This window comes from Passer domesticus, chromosome 8 (genome assembly GCF_036417665.1).
Source record: "Passer domesticus isolate bPasDom1 chromosome 8, bPasDom1.hap1, whole genome shotgun sequence".
Lineage (NCBI taxonomy): Eukaryota > Metazoa > Chordata > Aves > Passeriformes > Passeridae > Passer > Passer domesticus.
Window position 1 is genome coordinate 41954495 of NC_087481.1, and position 19523 is coordinate 41974017.

The window sequence follows — 19523 nt, forward strand, 5'->3', positions numbered from 1 at the left end:
CTATTCTACTGCATTGCTACACAGTAGTACATCAAAAATAGCACTGTAAAATCTAGTTTTAGGTCCCATAGAACCAATATAGAAAGCATCAAGATACCTCACGTGTTCTTAAAAGTCTAGCATAAATCAAAGACTCTACTTATGTATTTTAAAAAATTAATTCTCTTTATGTTAATAAACCATGCGAACTACTTAGTGGTTTGTTATCATGAGATAAAAATCTGTACTAGTCCAAAATTTAGCTGCAGAAGCATGTGACAATGCAAACAGAAGGTATCTACAGCATTGCATAAGTAGGTAATCTGATGCACACCAACAGCTGTGTATCTGGGGCAAAGGTTCACTCACGAGAAATTCCATGATACATTTTACCTAGTTTCTCCATGAACTCTGGACTACCAGGCTATTCCTACAAGGCATTATTATATTCAGATGTCAACACCTTGTATTTTTAAAAATCTTATGCTTAACACACAATATAATGAGGGCATGTGGAAAGCAAATATCAAATCACAACATTCTCCTCACAGACAACAGCTCAGGAGAAGCAAGGATGAGAGGGAACTCCTGGGCCATCAAGTAACATTTACCTCCATTAAAGATAAAGAAGAGTAATCCTTTTCATACATTTAACCAACCACCACATAAGGTCAGCTGAATCTTTTTACTCCTCAACATTCAGAAAGAGATTGTGCTAGAAATCCTACTGGTTAGAACATTCTTCTCTCTACCTGAGCCCTGGATTTATTCCTGACCAGTGTGCAGCAGTTTCTTCTTTTGCCAAAACTGTTTCAACTTATACATCTCCCTTACAAGACCTGTATTTCCTCAAAGACAGACACAGTATTTCAATTTTTTTATCAATAATTTGAATGGTGGTATCAGTACTCTGATATCTCAGTCATCTTAGATGAAATATCTTCGTTTCAGCTGCTTTTCTTTCTGAACACATATATGTTGAAATCCTATTACTTCAACTACGTTTCATATGCACTGTTTGATACTTCGATGATTCAGGAACTTCCTGTGTTAATTGGGTCCAGAAGAGGTGAGAGAGCCAAAAAAAGTAACAGGGGAAAAAAAATCAAAACAACACACACATAACATGGCATAGTATGCTTACAGCTTCAGAAAGCTGATTTTTATTTAAAAAATAAAGCTATAATAGCTTACACATAGTTTTCAATTACTTCTTCCTGTTTTACACAGTTATAAAAAATAAAATGAGAGCATTTTTTTCTTTGAACGAAACTAGCATATGTAACTCAAAAAAATTACTATATCTGCTTAATAATTAAAGTTTCCTCAAACTTTAAAAAGCTAGAGCTAAATCATGCACTCATATCAGGTGAAGCCTTCCAGTTCATCTTCAGCAGCAGGGGCATATTGAATGTCTTCCTCCTCACCAGAAGAACAGACAAAACCCAAAATTTACAACCAACCCCACAAAGAGCTCAAACCCAAAGCAGAGAGCTTTTTGTTAAAAAGGTGTGACCATCCACACAAATGTAGTTATATTACCACAAACCGACTTGAAAAAGAAAAGTGACAACAGCCTGATATCCCTGACAACCCATCTAGTTAGATGAAGGAAAAAAGAATGCCGAGACAGGATTCCCAGCAGAGGCTGTACCAGGAGTCCTCTCTCACAGCAGGCTTATCAGCAAAGCACACTGATATCATGGGGAATCTTCCCTTCTGAGAGGGGAAAAAGAATTCTATGTTCACAAGTCTATCTCACTTTGGTAGAAAGTAAAAACAAGAAAATAAGGATTTAAAGGAATAATTGCTGCAGAAAGATAGGTTTCATTTGTTGAAATATTAGGAAATGCCAATTATCTTATTACCTTCTCCACCATACAAAGCAAACCCTGCAATCAATACTGATCTCACATGCCATGTGGCAACTGCACTTCATTTTGCAATCTGTCCTTAAGAAAAGAGCAAACATGTGCAAGGTCAGGATTAAAAGCACCAAAGAAACCAGTAAAAATGGTACTGTGTAGTATTCACTAGAGGAGGATGCAGTGGAAAGGCATGCAGTACCAGGACAATTTGAATAATAATGTAATTAACTTAAGATGGTGACAATGTGCTATCATTATCACCTGTATGACTAATACTAAATTTCAAACTTTTTCTTGTACAAAATAAACCATATAGATTAAAAAGTATATCAGCAAGCATTGACGTATTTTAATCAGCAAATAAATTGCCCACAAAATAGTTCTACAAAGCACTTCCCTCAGCTGCTGTTTTCATTAAAGCCTCATTTCACTAAAACTCCACACCTGAAGATCCAGTTATCATACACCTTGGGCAATACAGTCAGTCACCTATGCTTTTTACTTTGATGGGCTCTTTTTTCCCCTCAAGATGGGATGGAAATTCCAAAGCACTCATTCTTTCTAAATCAAGTGATTACATGAATCCCTAAAAGCTTTATTCTTTGTTTCAAAATAGTTTTTACTATCATGGAGTGTTTGATATGCAAGTGCTGACTCTTCTTAGTTACACCAAATCGAAATGTAAGCCAGTCCAAATTCTGCAGGTTTTGCCCATGAAGAAAACGTGAAGCAGGACAAAGGCTACAAAAACAGTTTGTGACAGAGAACAACTTGGTCAGTGACAGGTTAAATTTGATAGAGGACTAAATTAACTATTAACAGGTATTGTAATTGCTACATGATTAATCAGTCAGAGAACATTCTAAGGGAAAGTGGCATGAGTAGCTCACCAAAAGCACTGTAAAAGTCAGAAAAGGCACGCACTGGCTAATATGCAGTCCCGTGAAAGGTGCAGCTCTTTAAGGCTGTTTCTGAATATTTTGTTCTGTTTAACCAGGAAAGGTTTTTTTAAAACATTCACTTCAAAATAAAGAAAAAAACCCAAACCCCAGAGTAGCTGAATGGACACTACTTCCTACTGAGTAGAAACATCTTTAAATTTTGGCAGCAGGCAGCTGTGATTCTGACTATCCCTATTATCCTTTTGGAACACGCTGAACTTGCAACAAAGAACCAAACATTTGTGGGTTTATGTGAAGGGCTAGCAAAGTGACAGTGAAAAGAAACTTTTTCCCCTAGATTGTTTCACTTGCAGAGTTTACCATGGAATTATTCAATACCTCCAAGTAAGCAAGACTACTAATCAATAAACCATAGAGAATTGAGGAAATATAGAATTAACAAACAGGACGTTTTAGTATCAGCCTGAAAACCAAACCTGAAATAGACAAGCAGTTCACGAACACTTCCTAAATGACAAGCAAATTACAAATTTCAGCTGTTTACAAATATTTTTCCCCGCCAGTCAGAATAACTTGCGCCGGGCTCCCAGATTCACTTTTTCCTTCATTCTACCGACGTTTGGGAACGGAGCACACCCTAAGCCCGCGGAGCCTTCCCACGCTCCAGCGCGCCCCGGCGTTACTCACAGTGTTGCTTGGGCACTATGAGCTTCATGTGTGCGGCGGGGAGGCGGCGAGCCGGGCAGGACCCTGGGCGCCGCCCGACGCGCGGCTCGGCAAGGAGCGGCCGCCCGCCGCCCGCCCGCGTTTGTGCCGGGCCGCCGCTCCCCGCCCGCCGCCGCCCCATTGGCGCAGGGCGGGCCCGGCCCACGCGGGAGCGGGGCCGTGCCCGGGCGGCGCCGCCGCATTGGCCGGCACGGGGCCCTCGCTCCGCCCGCCCGGCAGCCGGCGCTGGGGGGCGGAACGCCCGCGGCGCGGAGCCGGGCGGCCGTCAGCCCCGGGCGGCCGTCAGCCCCGGGCGGGCGGCGCTCCGCAGGGCGGGAGGCGGCGCGGGACCCGCGGCCGCGCCGCGCGGCGGGGCCGGACCGGCGCCGCTCCCCAGAGCCGCCACGGTCATCACTTACGTGGCCTGTGCCGCCGGCCCGAGTCCACCCTCCGGCGCAGCCTGCATTTCTTGGCCGGGGAGCCGTGGCTGAGCGGCGGCAGCTCCGGGCGTAGCAGCAGCGGGTGCGGCGGCTCCCCGCAGCCGCCGTTGCTGAGCGGCGGGCCCGAGGGGTGGAAGCCGTTCTGCAGCAGCCCGCCCAGCAGCGAGCAGGAGGCGGCGGCGGGCGGCGGCGGCCCCGCCGGGGCGGCGGGCTGGGCGCGGAGCTGCTCGCCCATGGCGGCAGCTTCTCCCCTTTGTCTCCCGGCTCAGGTCCGGCTGGGCGCGGCGAAGCCTCCGCTCATGCCGGCGCCCGCAGCTCCGAGCGCTGGGATGCGGCGCCCGCCCCCCCGCACGGCGCAGGCGTCCTGCCCGCAGCGCGCTGCAGAGGGGCGGCCGCCGCCCTCGCCGGGGACGCGGCGACCCCCCCGCCCGGGCAACGTGCGCGCTCCCGGCGCCGCGCCCCGCACCTGCGGGCTCCGCCGGCGGCCCCGGGAGCGCGCCGCAGCGAGGCACGGGCACCGCGAGCTGCCCCGGCTGCCGCGACCCTGCTCGCTGGTGCACACTGAGCAGGCTGCCCCTGGCACGGCTGCGAGGTCATTTTCGCTTCGGCGAACCATGGCGCACTCTCAAGTGACTCAGGTGTCTGTGTCTCGGAGGCCTCGGTGCGTGCGCTCCCAGGTACGCCTTGCACCTCACACCAAGTTACTTATGCATCGGTAGGAACGTTCGAGTTTTTGTCCATGAACGTTCAAGTTTTTGACTACATTGTCACGTGTCACTCAACAGCTTAGAGGGACTAGTGTGACCTTGAATGTGTTTGACCTCATGCTTTTTTAGTATCGTGCCTTTCCCTGCACAGCACTGATAATCTTGTGACTGTGATTTATTCTCTGACCGCTGAGATATCCAAGTGCAAAAATGCAGTTTCTGAATGGAATATATCAACTATCAAGTAGAAACTGGGTGAACTGTGCTCTGCTGTCATGTGTAGGCTTGAAAAGAAGCACTAATTGAATTTAGCTCTACACATGAAGGTCATTTCTTTATACAAACTGCCAGTCATGATATGCATGGTTGTCCTTAAAGTAAAAACACATTTCATAGTGGCTCCTTCTTACACCTAGAATTGGTACAGGACATGGGGCCTCCATGGTAAAACACGTACCAAGAGTTCAGAACTATTATAACTGCCTCCAGAAAGGAACACTGCATTAAGAAACGGCTTCATGAGAGTAATCTGGCATTCTCTCCACCTCTTGGCTGGGACCAGAACATTATGTTTAGGTAACTGGCAGCAAGCAACAGAAACATACACACCAAGTTGGGAAAATGAAGAAAGCGTGTTTGAGAACAAAGTAAAATTTTCTTCCTAAAAGCCTGCGAGTAATATCCTGAAGATTATTTAAATACTTAAGTGTTTTCTTAATATTCTTATGCACAAGCACTGGTAATTACCAGCCCAAAAGTGATTGCCCTGAAGAGGGTAAGAAGGAAGACAGGCTACAAACATTTACTGCTACATGGGGGCTTAGTGCTTCCAAAACTGTGGAATTCCTTGAGAAGTCCCTAATTCACCTAATTATGTTTAAACTACAAAGCAGATGGCTGCTGCCGCCTGCCACAGACCTTCACGTCATTTGATGGCAGATCTAGGCAGCTGGCTGGGTACACTTTATGGAATTGTCAAGTCTAACCTCTTAGGGCTTGAGGAATCCTTGCTGCTACTGTCCCCAGCTGGTAAAAGCTGTCCCTTCTCACAGAAACTGCACATACAGCCAGCCTGATATGGAACAGGAGATCAAACCTGTTTGTCTCTGCATTTGCTGGGAGCAGACACACAAGCAGTTACTGTATCTCAGCTGAAAGGTGGCAACTTTTTACCTTACTCCACCTTTTAATTGCACACTTAAATTTCCTTCTGCTAGCAGAATAGTCCTTCCACTGACTCACTGGAATACTGTACTCAAGAACTATGTCCAGTTTTAGGCTTCTAAAAAACTTTTGGAATAACAAACAGAATGAAATGAAAACATCAAGTTTTAGTCTGTGAAATGAAAGATTTGAAGGGGTATACATTCTGGAATAGGTAGCAGCAAAGGAAATCACAGTTGTTGAGAAATAAGAAAAATTTTAAATCACAGCTGCAGGAAGGGAAATTTACTTTACACTGGAGGCAGACATTTCCTAGCATGAACTTAGACAAGGATTAGACTGAACTGGAAGACTTGACTGTTCATTGCTGGTTTTAGGAGAAATTAAATATCTGTGGACAAATGGTTTATGTAGAACTGATCCACACTTGAAGCAAGGAGAAGGCACCTTTTCTGAAGTTCCTCCCAATCCTTTATTTCCAATTAAGTATTTCCCTAACATTTTGCTGTTAATTTTGCACAATTACGCCACAGATAGAAGTGGACTGGAACGTATATAAATCTGTCAATGAAGGCAGGGCATGCATTACAAGTGAAGTTTCTAACACTTTGGTGCAACTAAAGTAAATTTTCCCTCTTTCTTTTACCCTAGCTTTCTAAACAAACTCTGTTTGCTAGTTCAATTTTCAGTTAAGCTGGTAAGACAATCTAAATAGAATCTAGGTGCAATATTGACAAACAAAGTCAAGGATGATTTCAGTTCTTGCACAATTAACATTTACTCCATATTTCAGTCTTTCTTCTTCAACTGAAGCAGGTGGAAGGTCCTAGTTTATATTTTAAAATATTTTCTATATATCTCACTGCAAGTCAGCAATCTGGTGGGAAAAGGACTACAAACTCATTGTATGCTGAACAATCCAAGATACAAAGGACCTCAGGTCACTGAACAAGTCTGCTATACTGTTCCACTAAATATTACACATCTGCACAGCCAACACTTCACGGATTATTCCACACCTGCCTGTGCTTCGGACACTCAGCTTTCTCCCACCTCTTTTTATTTGTTTATAAACACAGAGGGCAAGTCTGTAATTCTCTAACTGTCAGTTTCTGCAAACTACTGACTCCCTTGCAGTTAGGATACTTTGCCATGGATCAAAAGTGCTGTGCTCCAGGTGTGACAGTTTCAAAACCAATGGAACTGGAAAAAACAAACAAACAAACAAAATACACTATCTTTTCAGGTATATTATCATCAGGCAATCTGGCTTGAAATTTTTTAGGAACTTCTGAGGGTTGTATCTCCCTCCTTCATTCCATGGAACTCCTATATCCGTGGCCTAAGGCTAAGCTAAAATAAGTATCAAACAGGTGCAGTCCACATGTAAATCTGTTATCCAAAAACAACAACAACAAAATCTTACAAAGCACCAGTGGTGTTATTCTAATTCAAAGCTAACCAGCTATAAGGGTTTGGCCATATTTTGGAGAGAAGTGGTATTGAGACACATGAGCATAGCTTCTCAAACTACACAGACTGTTTTATGCAATGCAAAGAATGTAAGGAAAGAGACTTCTGCTATAGCTGCCTGAGGATTTATACTCAAGCAGTTGCTGGCACTCTGCCATTCCTGTTTATATTTCTATTCAAATTATTTCCATGTTTATCCTGTCTATACTGCAGGCCAGTTCTACTAGTTCTTACTCAATTTTTCCTCTTTGAAATAAAGCAAATGCAGTAAAGCAGAATAAATTAACTATTTAGAATATTCCTCACCAAAAAAAGAGATACTGTTTTAGGTATATTCACATATTGTACATATCAAATAGCAAGTGCCAAGTCTAAGAGTCTGGCATTTCTTCTCAATTTCTGTTCAGAGCTGTAAAAAACACATACTGTTTTAGTGTATATACCTTTAGCAGACATGCTTTTTTTCAAATTCTTTTTCTCATAAATTGCAGGGCTAAAAGACCAACAGTCAAACATAACTATATAATGATAAGTGATAGATGTGTAAATCAAATGGGACAGAACAGCTCTAAAACTGTGTAAAATTCTTACCTGGAAAGTGCAATGTCAGAGTACTTAAAATGAACACAAGGACCTCTGGAATTATTGGTGTGACTCAGGAAAGCTAAGGAAGTCTTACTATCACAACAGCTAGCACACATGAGAATTCTGATTCCCCCAAACACTAATGCATCTGAGAGGGGAAACTGACTGCAGATGACAGAGGAAATGAATGGCATAAATTTAGTCATATGCCTAAATCTTTGTCAGATTGAGGCCAAGAAAGATGACATTGAGACCACCAGTTCCATCCCTTTTCACCCACCTACTCGTACAGGCTTCTTTCAGTTATGCCTTCTGTGGCACTTCCAGAAAACTTGTTGGTATTATGAAGAAAAACCCTGCACAGAGGGGAGGCTCATCTCCCCCTCACTTTCATCAAGGGAGAGAAACATGGAAAAAGGCACTCTGCCTAAGCAGGAACGTTGCTTTGGCATTCTGAACAGCCCTGAGGAGGAATGTTCTTTCTCTTTGTTGATGACAAATAGGGCATAGATAGATCTCCTAGCCCACGTGCCAAGCACAGTGGCTAGGCAAGGCAGCATGAATGCTACCTGGAATGCTGTCTGGACTAGGACACAAGATTGTTTGGGGTGGAAGGGACCTTAACTATCATTTAGTTCCAAACCCATGCCATGTAGAGGGATACCACCCACCAGATCAGATTGGTCAGGACCCCATCCAATCTGGCTTGAACTTGTTTGGGCAACCTTTTCCAGTGCCCCACTATCCTCTGAGTAGAGAATGAACGATGTAAATCTCTCCTCTGTTCCTGCTTCTCCAATCACTGTCTGCCTGTGTAGTAGATGACTTACCCATCTAACAACAGCCAAGACCAGGGAATAAGGGTCAGAAGGGTACATTGGTGTAGGCTGGTCTTACCATCTTGCCCATCCCTGTGGCCAGACTTTGCAGCAGTCCAAGTGGTTTCTACAGTTCTCCTCTGGCAGTTCTGAGATGAGATTAGGGATTGTGGTTGCTGTCTTTCATCCCAACTGAAAAAAAGCATGCTGCAGTCACAAAGCAGTGATAACCTTCTCTCTAAAGCATTCTCTGCCAATACCTCTGTTTCTATGTCCAGCTGGACAATTATAACTTAGTTCACACTTACTCTCTCCAACTTTAACTGATCCCTGGCAGTTAGAGAGCTGTTGATGCTCTTCTTTTACAGGAAACAGAAAATCTAAGTGCCTTAGTTCAGATATTTCAAATGAAATTCCCCACATTAGTAGCATTTAGGGTCCTTGATTATTTCTTATGAGACAGTGAAGATAAAGCAGCTGTTGGAGGTGAATAATCTTTTTTTTCCTATGTCGTAGTTTCTGTTCTGCAGAGAACTTTTTTAAAAAGAAAACAAACAGGTAATGGATTCAAACTCTTAGGTAAGTAAAAAAGCTAAAATACTCATTTCCAATGCACTCTCCTTTGCCCCATAAAGTCTACCTTGTACCCAAGTATTTGGCTCAGTGTACTACTGCTTATCTTAAACTATCAAACTTAAATATACAAAATGTGATTAGAAAACATGCAAGTTCACAAGCCACTGATTGAGAAATAATGTTCATCATCATAAAAAATAAATTATTGCAACAAGTGGCAGAGCACTTAGTAGAGAAACCAATGGCCTTTGCTCTTGACTGCTCCCCCACAGACCATTACCCTCATGTATGTATACGTACTGGTTTTGCTCAACTGAATGTCTTCACTTTCTTTTCAACTCAGCATTTTCATGTGGTCCTTCAGAAGGCAACCAGGAGGTAAGTGATAGTTTTAAAACAAGCACTTTGAAAAAATGAATGGCTGCTAAGTACAAAAGACTACCTCATCCTTATTCAGCACTGCCACATCTAAAGAGGAAGAGAAACTGCTTCTCCTATCAACAGTCAGCTGCACAAGAGACTTTCTGCTTGCATTGGTCTGTACTCCCAGAACATAAATGCTGAAAATCCATACAATTTCCATGGATATTAATGAAAATGAATCAGGTAACAACAAGGAATCTGACTTCCTATGACTGTGTTTGGAAGAGAAAAGAAAGGCATCTCTTTAAACTATTCTAGCTGTACACACATACCTCCAAACAAACATACCTCCAGATAAAACTGGCTTACTCCTCTAACTCAGGAGGGAACACACAGTGTCCATCAGAGCCTAGAAAGGACACAGAGGTTTAATTTTCCTTCTAAACTAGCCCAGGGATGGGAATTAGTGTAAAACGGAAACACACCACACCATTAGTATTTCTCCAGTAGCAAGAAAGTGTTATGTCTGAAAGAAGCTTTAAGCACAGGTTTAAGTCCAAATACCACAACTCACCTGGAGCTAATAATTTAGTAGAATATGTGCTTTCAGACAGCTAAACCAAAGATCTGTTTAGGCTAAAAAAAACATTTAGTATGTCCTTGTGAGTTTAAGTTGAAATCACAGACAATAATACACAAATGCTATTATTTTTAAAAATACCTTTGTAATCCATGTTTGCAAAGAATGAGTCTTGTGTAGGAAGGAGCTATGCTACAAATGATAAATTTGTCCCTAAATGCTCCAACTACCTGGTAACAGAAAAGGGAAACAACCTTATGCTAGCATTGGATGGGTTTGCTATAGTTATATCTTCTGAATATATCTGGAACTAGTGACTTTAAGTATGTTCTGTTCTGTGCATTTTATTATGTTCAAGAGGCCAGTTTAGAGCTTTCAGGCTTTCACAAAGTTAATACAAACTATGTATACACTAAAAAAGAATACCAGAACTGTAATTATAGATTTCTGGTTTTTTTCATTAGATATATTGTGAAAAAAACCCGCTACCATTGAAAGCAACTTTCAGGGTCTCTCCTGCATAGGAGGCGATTTGTATTTCACTGCAGGGATCTTAGTGTCACCAAAATATTTGTTTCCTAGTAATAAAACATATCTAATACAAACACATGCTTGGTCTAATGGGAATTTAAGACTCAAAGATACCATATGGGTGATCAAAACAAGTTCTTTGGATCAATTATTAACATGGAAGTGTCTAAGAAACATATGCCAAGTGCCATGGAGCACAAAAGATTTTGTATCGTAACATACGGCGTAACAAGTTGGGACGTTACTTTGGCACTCACTCACATTTAAAGTTCTGATTATATATGTTTATTCTTTTCAACCCAAAATGATAAATCAGACTCCTTGATCTCATGAACACTGCTAACCAAATTTATTGCATTTATCCTTAATTTTGACATGGATGTCAGATAAAGAAGCTACCCTTTTTTCTGGTGCCAGTGATCTCACGCATGGAATGAGAAAACAAAAGCATTGTGTATCTCCTGTAAAACAGGAGACAAAAATACTTTTTCTTCAGTTTACTAAACCTTTGTATATCGACTGAAAACAGGACTGATACAGCAAAGACATCTATCCCTCATCCTTTTTTCCTGACTGCTCTAAAAAGTAGTAAGCACCAACTAATTTGCTTATTCTTAATTTATAAAACTGAATCGATATATCAGAGGAGACATGTATTTTATCTTCATTCCATTTCCTCTTAGAAGGAAAGGGGAAACCAAACCAAAAACCAAAACCAATCAAACAAAAAACAACCAAACAAAAACCCAAAAAACACACCAAAAAAATTGAGAACAAGCAGACCAAGCAGAGCAGGAAGGAAGGTACGCATACCACAACAGATAAAGGTATAAGAAAAATACTGATGCAGTGGTTATGAGGCATCAGTGGTCATGGACTGCACATAACATAATGCCCACAACTCTGACATTAGTCTTCATTCACAGGCACAACTGCAATCTGATACAAGCTGAAATCAACATGTGTGACCTAAAATCCTAAACAAAAAATAAAGTTGTCTGATTTATGACCTCCTAATCATCAACAATTTTCAAACCTTAGATACTCCCAGAACATATACAGAACATAAAGTCATTTTTAGAACAGATTCCTTCCCATATTTTGAAGCAAATGCAAAAAGCACCAGTGATGGATTCATCATGACTATTTTCATAGGAATGTCAAAGACAAACAATTAATCAAAACATTAAGAAAAAAACCCTTCTCTTTCCTGCAGAGAGAAATCAAGCTGGAACTCTAATTTCAGTGAACTAGAAAGTCTGTGATTAAAACAAAAATCCCAAAAGTCACCACCCTAATCACCAACCAAGTTTAGATTTGATTATAAGCAGATTGACTTCAGTCACAGCATACACTGACATAAGGAAAAAAGGAAGACAAAACATAGTTCTGAATTTAAATAATTTTCACCTAAATAGTGCTCTCTGCACACAGATCTTCAAACCCTTTACAAACTGTGAATAACTGCTCTTCTCACCTTCCATTTAAAGAAAAAAAAAAAAGCAACAGTGCTAAAATAAAAAGTAACAAGAGAACTGAGAAAGAACTTGCAGACAGGTCTCACTTCCAAAATGAAAGCTATATTTAGATCAGTTTGGTCCAAACCAGAAATTTAAATGCCCATGCCCTTCAACTGAAAAATTTAGTAGCAGAATTCCAGAGTAATTTGCAGATTTTTAACTCATCTGCCTAGGCAGGGTCAGTGCTGAAATGGAAATCTAAAAGACTTCTATTTGAAAAACATCAGAATATCTTAATTTTCTTTAAAAAAAATTAGGAAACAGCTTCAGTTCTCCAGAAGCTGAATTCTCAGGAAAACTGGCTATTAATCTAGCAGTGCTTTAGGCAAGCTGATTGGCAGTCAAACTTACATTTCATCAGGCAGAGAACACGTTGTCTTCCATTTGGCATGGCAGTGCCCTGGAAATACTCCCCCTTCATGCTGCTTATTGGAAACAGGCTCCATTTAAGTTTAAATACAAACCAATAAACCCCCTTGCTTGCAGTTTCGGCAAATTAATTCATCAGTATTAGCTTCCTTTGTTGAAGTTCCTTGAGCATATTAGAAACACACGTTTTCACTTCGCTGACATTTCTTGTTCTGCTTGAAAATTCAATGAAAAGCTGCCTATTTATCTTTGCATGTGCATCCACCCAAGTTATGTCATCTGGCCATTTACCAGCGTGATCAAAGTTCCAGGCACACAGGTAATTGACCTCAAAGCACGGTGTTTGAAGTCCCTGTTTGACATGATTTGTGTTATTCTCTGCGTCAATAATTATTTCATCTGTTGTCCGCTACACTTACAACCAAACAAAAGAAAGAGAATACAAACTACTATTCAGTGCAGCTTGCTTAAGACATTCTCCTGTCTCACTACAGGAATCATTTCAGCTATTCTAACAAATGGCCTACTTTCTGAGAATAAGGCTTTATAGGTATCTGCAATAAATGATTCATTTATACTGTTACTATAAACTGAAATTCTCAATTTAAAAGTCATAGTTGAGAACCATGAACTTTTCACTAAAATATTCCTGACTTTCCTTTTCATTGCTTCAGCTGAAAATCATTCAGAACTATTAAAACAAAATTGTTTTCTATTTTCGTTGCATGAACTCCCACCATGGAGATAACATGTGACTTCTTTAGACTGTATGTACAACTAAATGAAACTGGGTTCCCAGGAAACAGTAACACTGAAGTTCAATATGAGTTAACAATACAGAGGAAGAACAGAAACAAAGGGAACCCACGGTGGGGAAAGTGAAAGATGAGCAACAGACTTGCCTATTAATTGGCCAGAAATCCCAAGTTCATAGTCTGGTTTCTCTTCCCATCAGAGGCAGGCATTGGCATTAGCTGTGGTTTCATCAGATCAGACCTGCACTGTGCTAGTACTTTACAGACTGTAGCCAAGGAGGAGCAGGGAGGGCATGGAGAGAAAAGGAAACAAAACAGAGAGAGGATTACAGCTAACAGCCTAACAGGTACTATATTAATCCCAAGCAAATATTGCATGAATCTTCCCATCATCTCTTGATCAATATTCTCAATAATAGTCATCAAACAATTTATTAAGAATCTGAAGTGAAAAATTTAATCAGAGAAATGCTCCTGTGATGAGGCTTTACCCATTCCTGGATGGAAAGAAATACATACCAGATTAGATTTTCCTTGTCCAAATACACTCCTGGGATTCTTGATGTCCATGGCTGCTTCAGACACCCAGAAGCTAGGTACACATCCTTCCCCAAAAGGAAAAAACCACATCAGATTGAAGAATCTGCATGTGTAATAAGCCCTCAACCAGCACTGTGGCATAATTTGCAGGATATAGCTACATTTTATATATCCAAAATCATGCCTCATGTTTAGTTGTAACAGCAATAGCCATAAAACTATAGCATCTATTTCTGAGTCACTTGTCTTAGATAATTAGTTTGCCAGAAGCATGAGTCACCAAGTTAGAAATAAGTTAGAATATGACTCATTTTTAATTTTATACTAATATCATCCTTAAAAATAAAAAGGACTCCCCTCTTCACCCCAAACTGGTTTGGTTCTTTTCATAACACCAAAATGTGCTTTATATAGAGTATCTGGATCAAATGTTGAAATAATTATCTCCTTTTTATAAAGCATTTCACCCAGAAGGATTTCACAGCAATTTTTAAATGTATTTGTGTTCTTCAGTTCTTCACATAGACAATGAAGTGAGGTACTATGATAGTACTTGGCAACACTGAACAAAGCACCTGATTGAAACTGAAGTCAGATCCTATAATTTGTATAAACAAGACAGGAAAATTCAGATGCACAAAACTGAATTAGCAACAATGAAATTTCACCATTTACCTCTCAATTTTTGCAAAACAGGGTTTATTCTGACTACTGATGGTCAGGTCAGCCAGTACTTAGTAGCACTCAGCCTTTCAGTTTCTTCAGATTTCAGTTGTGAGTAAAGTTTCAATAAGGAAGCCTGACCAATTTCAAAATTCTGCTTATCCTTGGCTGCAGCATGTTGTGACAACATCAGGCAGGGCAGCATCAAATTGAGAATGAGATGTTAAACTACCTTTGGGAATACTCTCTAACTCTGCAAGTCTGGATATGCTCAAAGGCTGCAATCCAGGCAGGCACCTGCATATTCGAGTCCTTGCTGAAGAATTGCCAAACATGCAACTTCACAAACAGTTCAGCCTTGCCAAGACTACCTAACACAAGAGAAGCAGCCCTGCCCTCCTGTCCCACCAGCATTTCTGCCTGCTCTTCTGCTGCTCCAGCATCTGTTTGGCCACACAGATGTACTGGCCCATTTGGCTAAAAACAATGGCATGAGAATGTGTTTAAAAAAAAAAAAGTTAACTGCTCATTAATCCACCCTTTGAGAAGAACTGAGACTTCATGAGTTTTCATAGCCTTTCTTCTGCTGCTCCACTTTGAGTGAAGCCCACTGTTTCTCTGCAAGGAGCATTGTAGTCCAGTTGTGCGGTACAAAAGCAGACTCTTCTGCTCAGGACTGTGATTTTGTTCTATGCAGGGCAGATGTCTAGCATCTATTAAGCTCTCTGCCTTCTGTTTGTTTTTCCTCCAGGATGGCCAATGCCCAGCTGGTAATACAGTAAAATGTAAGCCCTGGCCATTTGCTATTGTCAAAGAATCATTATTTTCCGGTCCTTTAAAGGTATGTCACTGGTTAAGAAATTGGTTTTCTCTATGTTCATTCCTCACCCTTTTATCATGCTGTAGGATAACCAAAACTAGACAAAACTGTTCCCCAAAACTAGACATTAATTTTGATATCTGAGCTAAGAGGCTAGCAAAGAAAGCAAGGCTCCCCCAAAGGGTAATCTGGGTTACAATTACATAGCTTAGCTGTACCATGTAGTTCAATGCACTTCCAGAACAAGAATTTAACATAGGCCTGAATCCATTCGCAGTGTCTCAGCACAGGCTGTACAGGAAGCCCAACTGAAAACATCTGAAGGTCAGTGGTGTGACTTCCCCACTCCAATTACATCTTCACGTGAGTTAGAGCAGAAGTCCTGAGTGCCCAAAGCCAGGGTGACATTCCAAGGAAAGGTATATAAAGTCAGGGAATGGCACTAATTCCTGAGATCAAGACAGATGGTTGACGTTTGGCAAGAGGAAAAGAAACTCTGTCTTGGGTGTCAGAGCCAGCAAGATGAGTAATACCACACTATAACACAGCCTGCTCCTTGGATTAGCCTGTGTTATTTAAGCAGTAAATGTCTTCCTCTTGATCCACTTCTTTTTGAGGCACCTTATATTTCTGAGACACAGAATTGTCCAGTCCTCTGGCTTCTACAGAGAACTTACAGACGTTTGTATGCATTCATTTCCTGGAATTCTTTCAGCTTCTTCACCTAAAAGCTATATATCTGATATATATTTAGTGGTACCTTGGCCAGTTTCCCTATTTCAGAATTGTATTACTCTAGATAAGTATTGAATTAATGTTCCCATTTATTTATCTTGTTAAGCTTTTAGTAAAATGATACAGGAACAATTGAGAATGTAACTTTTAACATAATGTCTTTGGTAAAGTATTCTGGGGCTGTTCTGCAGGTTCTGAGACCATTAGACAGCTATTTAGAGCCTGCGTTTTACATAGCACGACAAAAAAAAAAAACCCTAGCAATTCTTCAAAAAGTAATACTAAGGATTAAAGCTTGAATTTCTTACACCATTAAGAATTTCCACAAGCAGCGTGGAAGTGAAGTAAAATTTCTGAAACCTCAATTGAAATAAAACTCAAACATATGTTTCATTTTAGCGAAAGCCAACCCTGAGATTTTACCTTCAAATTACAATTTCCCTTGCTGGTATTTATACAGCTCAGCAGATGATTGAAAAAGAATCAATAACACATGGGGGAGAAATAAAGTTTTATTAATAAGAGTTGGAATGCACCTCCAGCCTTTAACCTGGAGCTAGCACACTGTCTGCAAATAAAATAGTTAACATCATGTATACAAAAAAGTGGCAACATACCTGGGCTCAGACCTGGAAGGTAAAAATACATTATGTGAATCTTTGCAGAATTTAGGCACAGCTTTAGAAATAAAAAAAATTAAATAAAATAAAGAAACAAAAAGCAGGAAGCATTTCAAGAAACCAAAGAAAAGTTGGATGCACATCTCAAATACCCTTAATGAAATATAAGCAACATACATTAAAAAAAACCAAAACTTCCTGAAGTAGCCAGTGTTTCTGGACTGTATCTTCTGTATCAACAATACAACTCAATTTTTATGACAAAAGGTTATAAGAATTTGAAATGCACAGGAAAACCAAGATGCAAGATCCAGACTATGGGAAAACAGGGCCAAAGCTCATCCTGATTTACTCTAGGTACAATACTCAATTATTCTACCTTAGAGCCATTTCTAAGAGTATGTCCTGAGGTACCAGTGTAATGCTGACTATCAGGCAAGAACATTAACCAACTATTCAATACCAGCCATCAGTCCTGCTGCCTGTGGATTCTCTGTCAAGATTTCCAATGATGTGATTACCAGTACCTCACAGATGCCTCGTTTACAGGACTCAGCATGATCACAAACCAAAGAGTTGTGACCCACAACTGGTCTAGCTGGGCTGGTGCTCATTTACTGGGGCACAACAAATGCCCCACAGACTGTATTTAGCTGTGGAAAAGCCAACCAAGCACAGTTGCTCCTAAAAATCACACAGCACACAATTTAAGAGTAGTCATCTTTTCTCCTAAAAATACACAGAATTTCACAGATCAAAATGTGAATTAACAGCCTGCAATGTTATGAGTTCATAAAATCAGCTGTATGTGCATTAGAAGCCTGAAGGCAACTGATGAGAGTGGGGCAATGAGGGTACATGATGAAATTAAAGGAAGTGTGAAATGCATCCACCAGACTGTGCAAGTAGCAGGATAAATGACATGTACTGCTCTGAAAGATAGGTATTCCAAAGGGCTGGTAGCCTGCCAGGAGGATTACACAACGCACCACTTTCCTCCAGGGTATCTGTGACAAGGAACAGCAGTGCTCTTGCCAGTCAGCTCCAAATGACCCCTGCAGAAGGACTTGGCCTGCACCCAGGATGAAAGGCAGCACTCTCAGGGCATGGGGAAGCACAGCAGAACCAAGGGTGAGGAGACAAAACTCAAGCACTTGGTTAATTCCCTGGGGAAGGTGAGTTGAGTACAAGAAACTGAAGCAACCTCTGGTTTGGCTGCTACTCAGATGTGCTGAAGGATGCTGGGGAGTGTTGACTGTGTCTCCAATTCCTTCTGACAGCAATGTAAAAGCAGGCTGAGATGTCTCATAGGGCATCATCTCACTGTCATGGGTAGACTATCCACAACTTTTGAATCCTGTCTCAAATACAAGGAACATAAGTTTCTAACAAGCCCTTTATAAAAATATTTTCCTCTTGTGAGTGCCAAACATGCTACACAAGTTGTAAAGAATTTGAAAAGAAACATAAATTTCAGGGGTGAATGAGTTAATGAATGCTGTTTTAGCAGCAAATTGTTGCAATTGGTGTCCTTGCACAAACCATTTTAAGAAGAATATTTTGGTAGAAAGCCACAAAGCTTATTTACATAGATGGAGTTTCACCATCTCCCACTCCAAAGCAGGCTGGCTTGGTTATGCTGACCTAATGTTTTCTTTATTGTGAGGCTGGGGACACACGTCAGGTGGTGGTTTGGTTTGCCCTTTCAATATCCTGATGGGAGTCCTTTGAGATTCTACTTTAACTTATGCAGCATGTGCAGCACCATAAAAACAGCTTCAGAAATCCAAAATTCAAACAAAATCAAAATATTGCCAGTACAAGGAGCTTTGTGATGCCCTGACTTAGCAAGAATAGTGTTCTGCAGGTCATAGACCCAACGTTTTCAGGAATATACCTTGCAAAATATTCCCAGATCCTCAGTTTTCCTTTCCAGCAAGTAGAATACAGTTTCATGTTTTCTCCCAAGAGCTAATTTTTTCCCTTATTTTCAGAGGCATTCTTAGTCTTCTCCTGGTATGAAAAAGGTGTTTTGGCATTAGGTACATTCAGTAGTTTGTATTCTATTTAAGACAGAAACCAACATTATTTATAAAACATTAGCCAGACTCTTACAGTATGATTTCAAGAACTTTCCAGTTTTGTTAGCAAACAATTTCAAATTCAACATTGCATAATTTTCTGCTGTTAAAACAAACCAACTGTTACAATGTATTCTACAACCAAACTGAAATCCTTTAGTATACCTCTTTAACTGATATGACACAGCCTCTGTTTAAAGAAAGACAGGATTTAATGTTAAAGACAACCTCATGAAAGCAGCTGATACAAAATCTGTGCAGAATTATTCCTTTACAGAATTGCTTGCTTTTGCTGGCAGTCTTTTCTTCAAATTAAAAACAAACATTTAATTTTGGCAGATACTGAATACTTTCCAGTTGCTTGTCCTTTTATTTCAATTCAAAACTGTCAGACATTTCTTATTAAAGCTGAAAGAATTTCTGTCTGATTCTAAAGAGAAACTCATGCTGATTTTTGTTACCAAATTCTGAACATTTCCATACCCTGACATTCCAGAAACCGATGATCTCATCGGTATTACAACACTGTTTCCAAAATAAAGCCAAAGAATTTATCTCTTTGCTGATTAAGAAATTAAATGCCCATCATGCAAACCTGGCACCCAGCAACGATTTCTGCCTGGGGAAGCTTTTGGGCACAGGTACCGTACTAAGTGTCTAACACAGCTGCCAGGACGGGAACCCGGGCAGGGCACAAGCACATCCCGACCTAAAACGGCATCGAGCAGC

At 40.8% G+C, this 19523-nt stretch overlaps 1 protein-coding gene across 13 annotated transcripts in view; it reads right to left on the bottom strand.

Annotated features, from left to right (window-relative positions):
* PANK1 (pantothenate kinase 1) overlaps positions 1 to 19523 on the bottom strand; it is a 41567-nt gene that overhangs the window by 21805 nt on the left and 239 nt on the right. For 3 of the 13 annotated variants that reach the window (XM_064430824.1, XM_064430823.1, XM_064430822.1), the window contains exon 1: positions 3874 to 4250. In XM_064430824.1, coding sequence (XP_064286894.1) covers positions 3874 to 4129 — 256 coding nt within the window. In that variant the 5' untranslated portion in view covers positions 4130 to 4250. The other 10 variants (XM_064430830.1, XM_064430828.1, XM_064430833.1 and 7 more) reach the window with 10 other exon arrangements.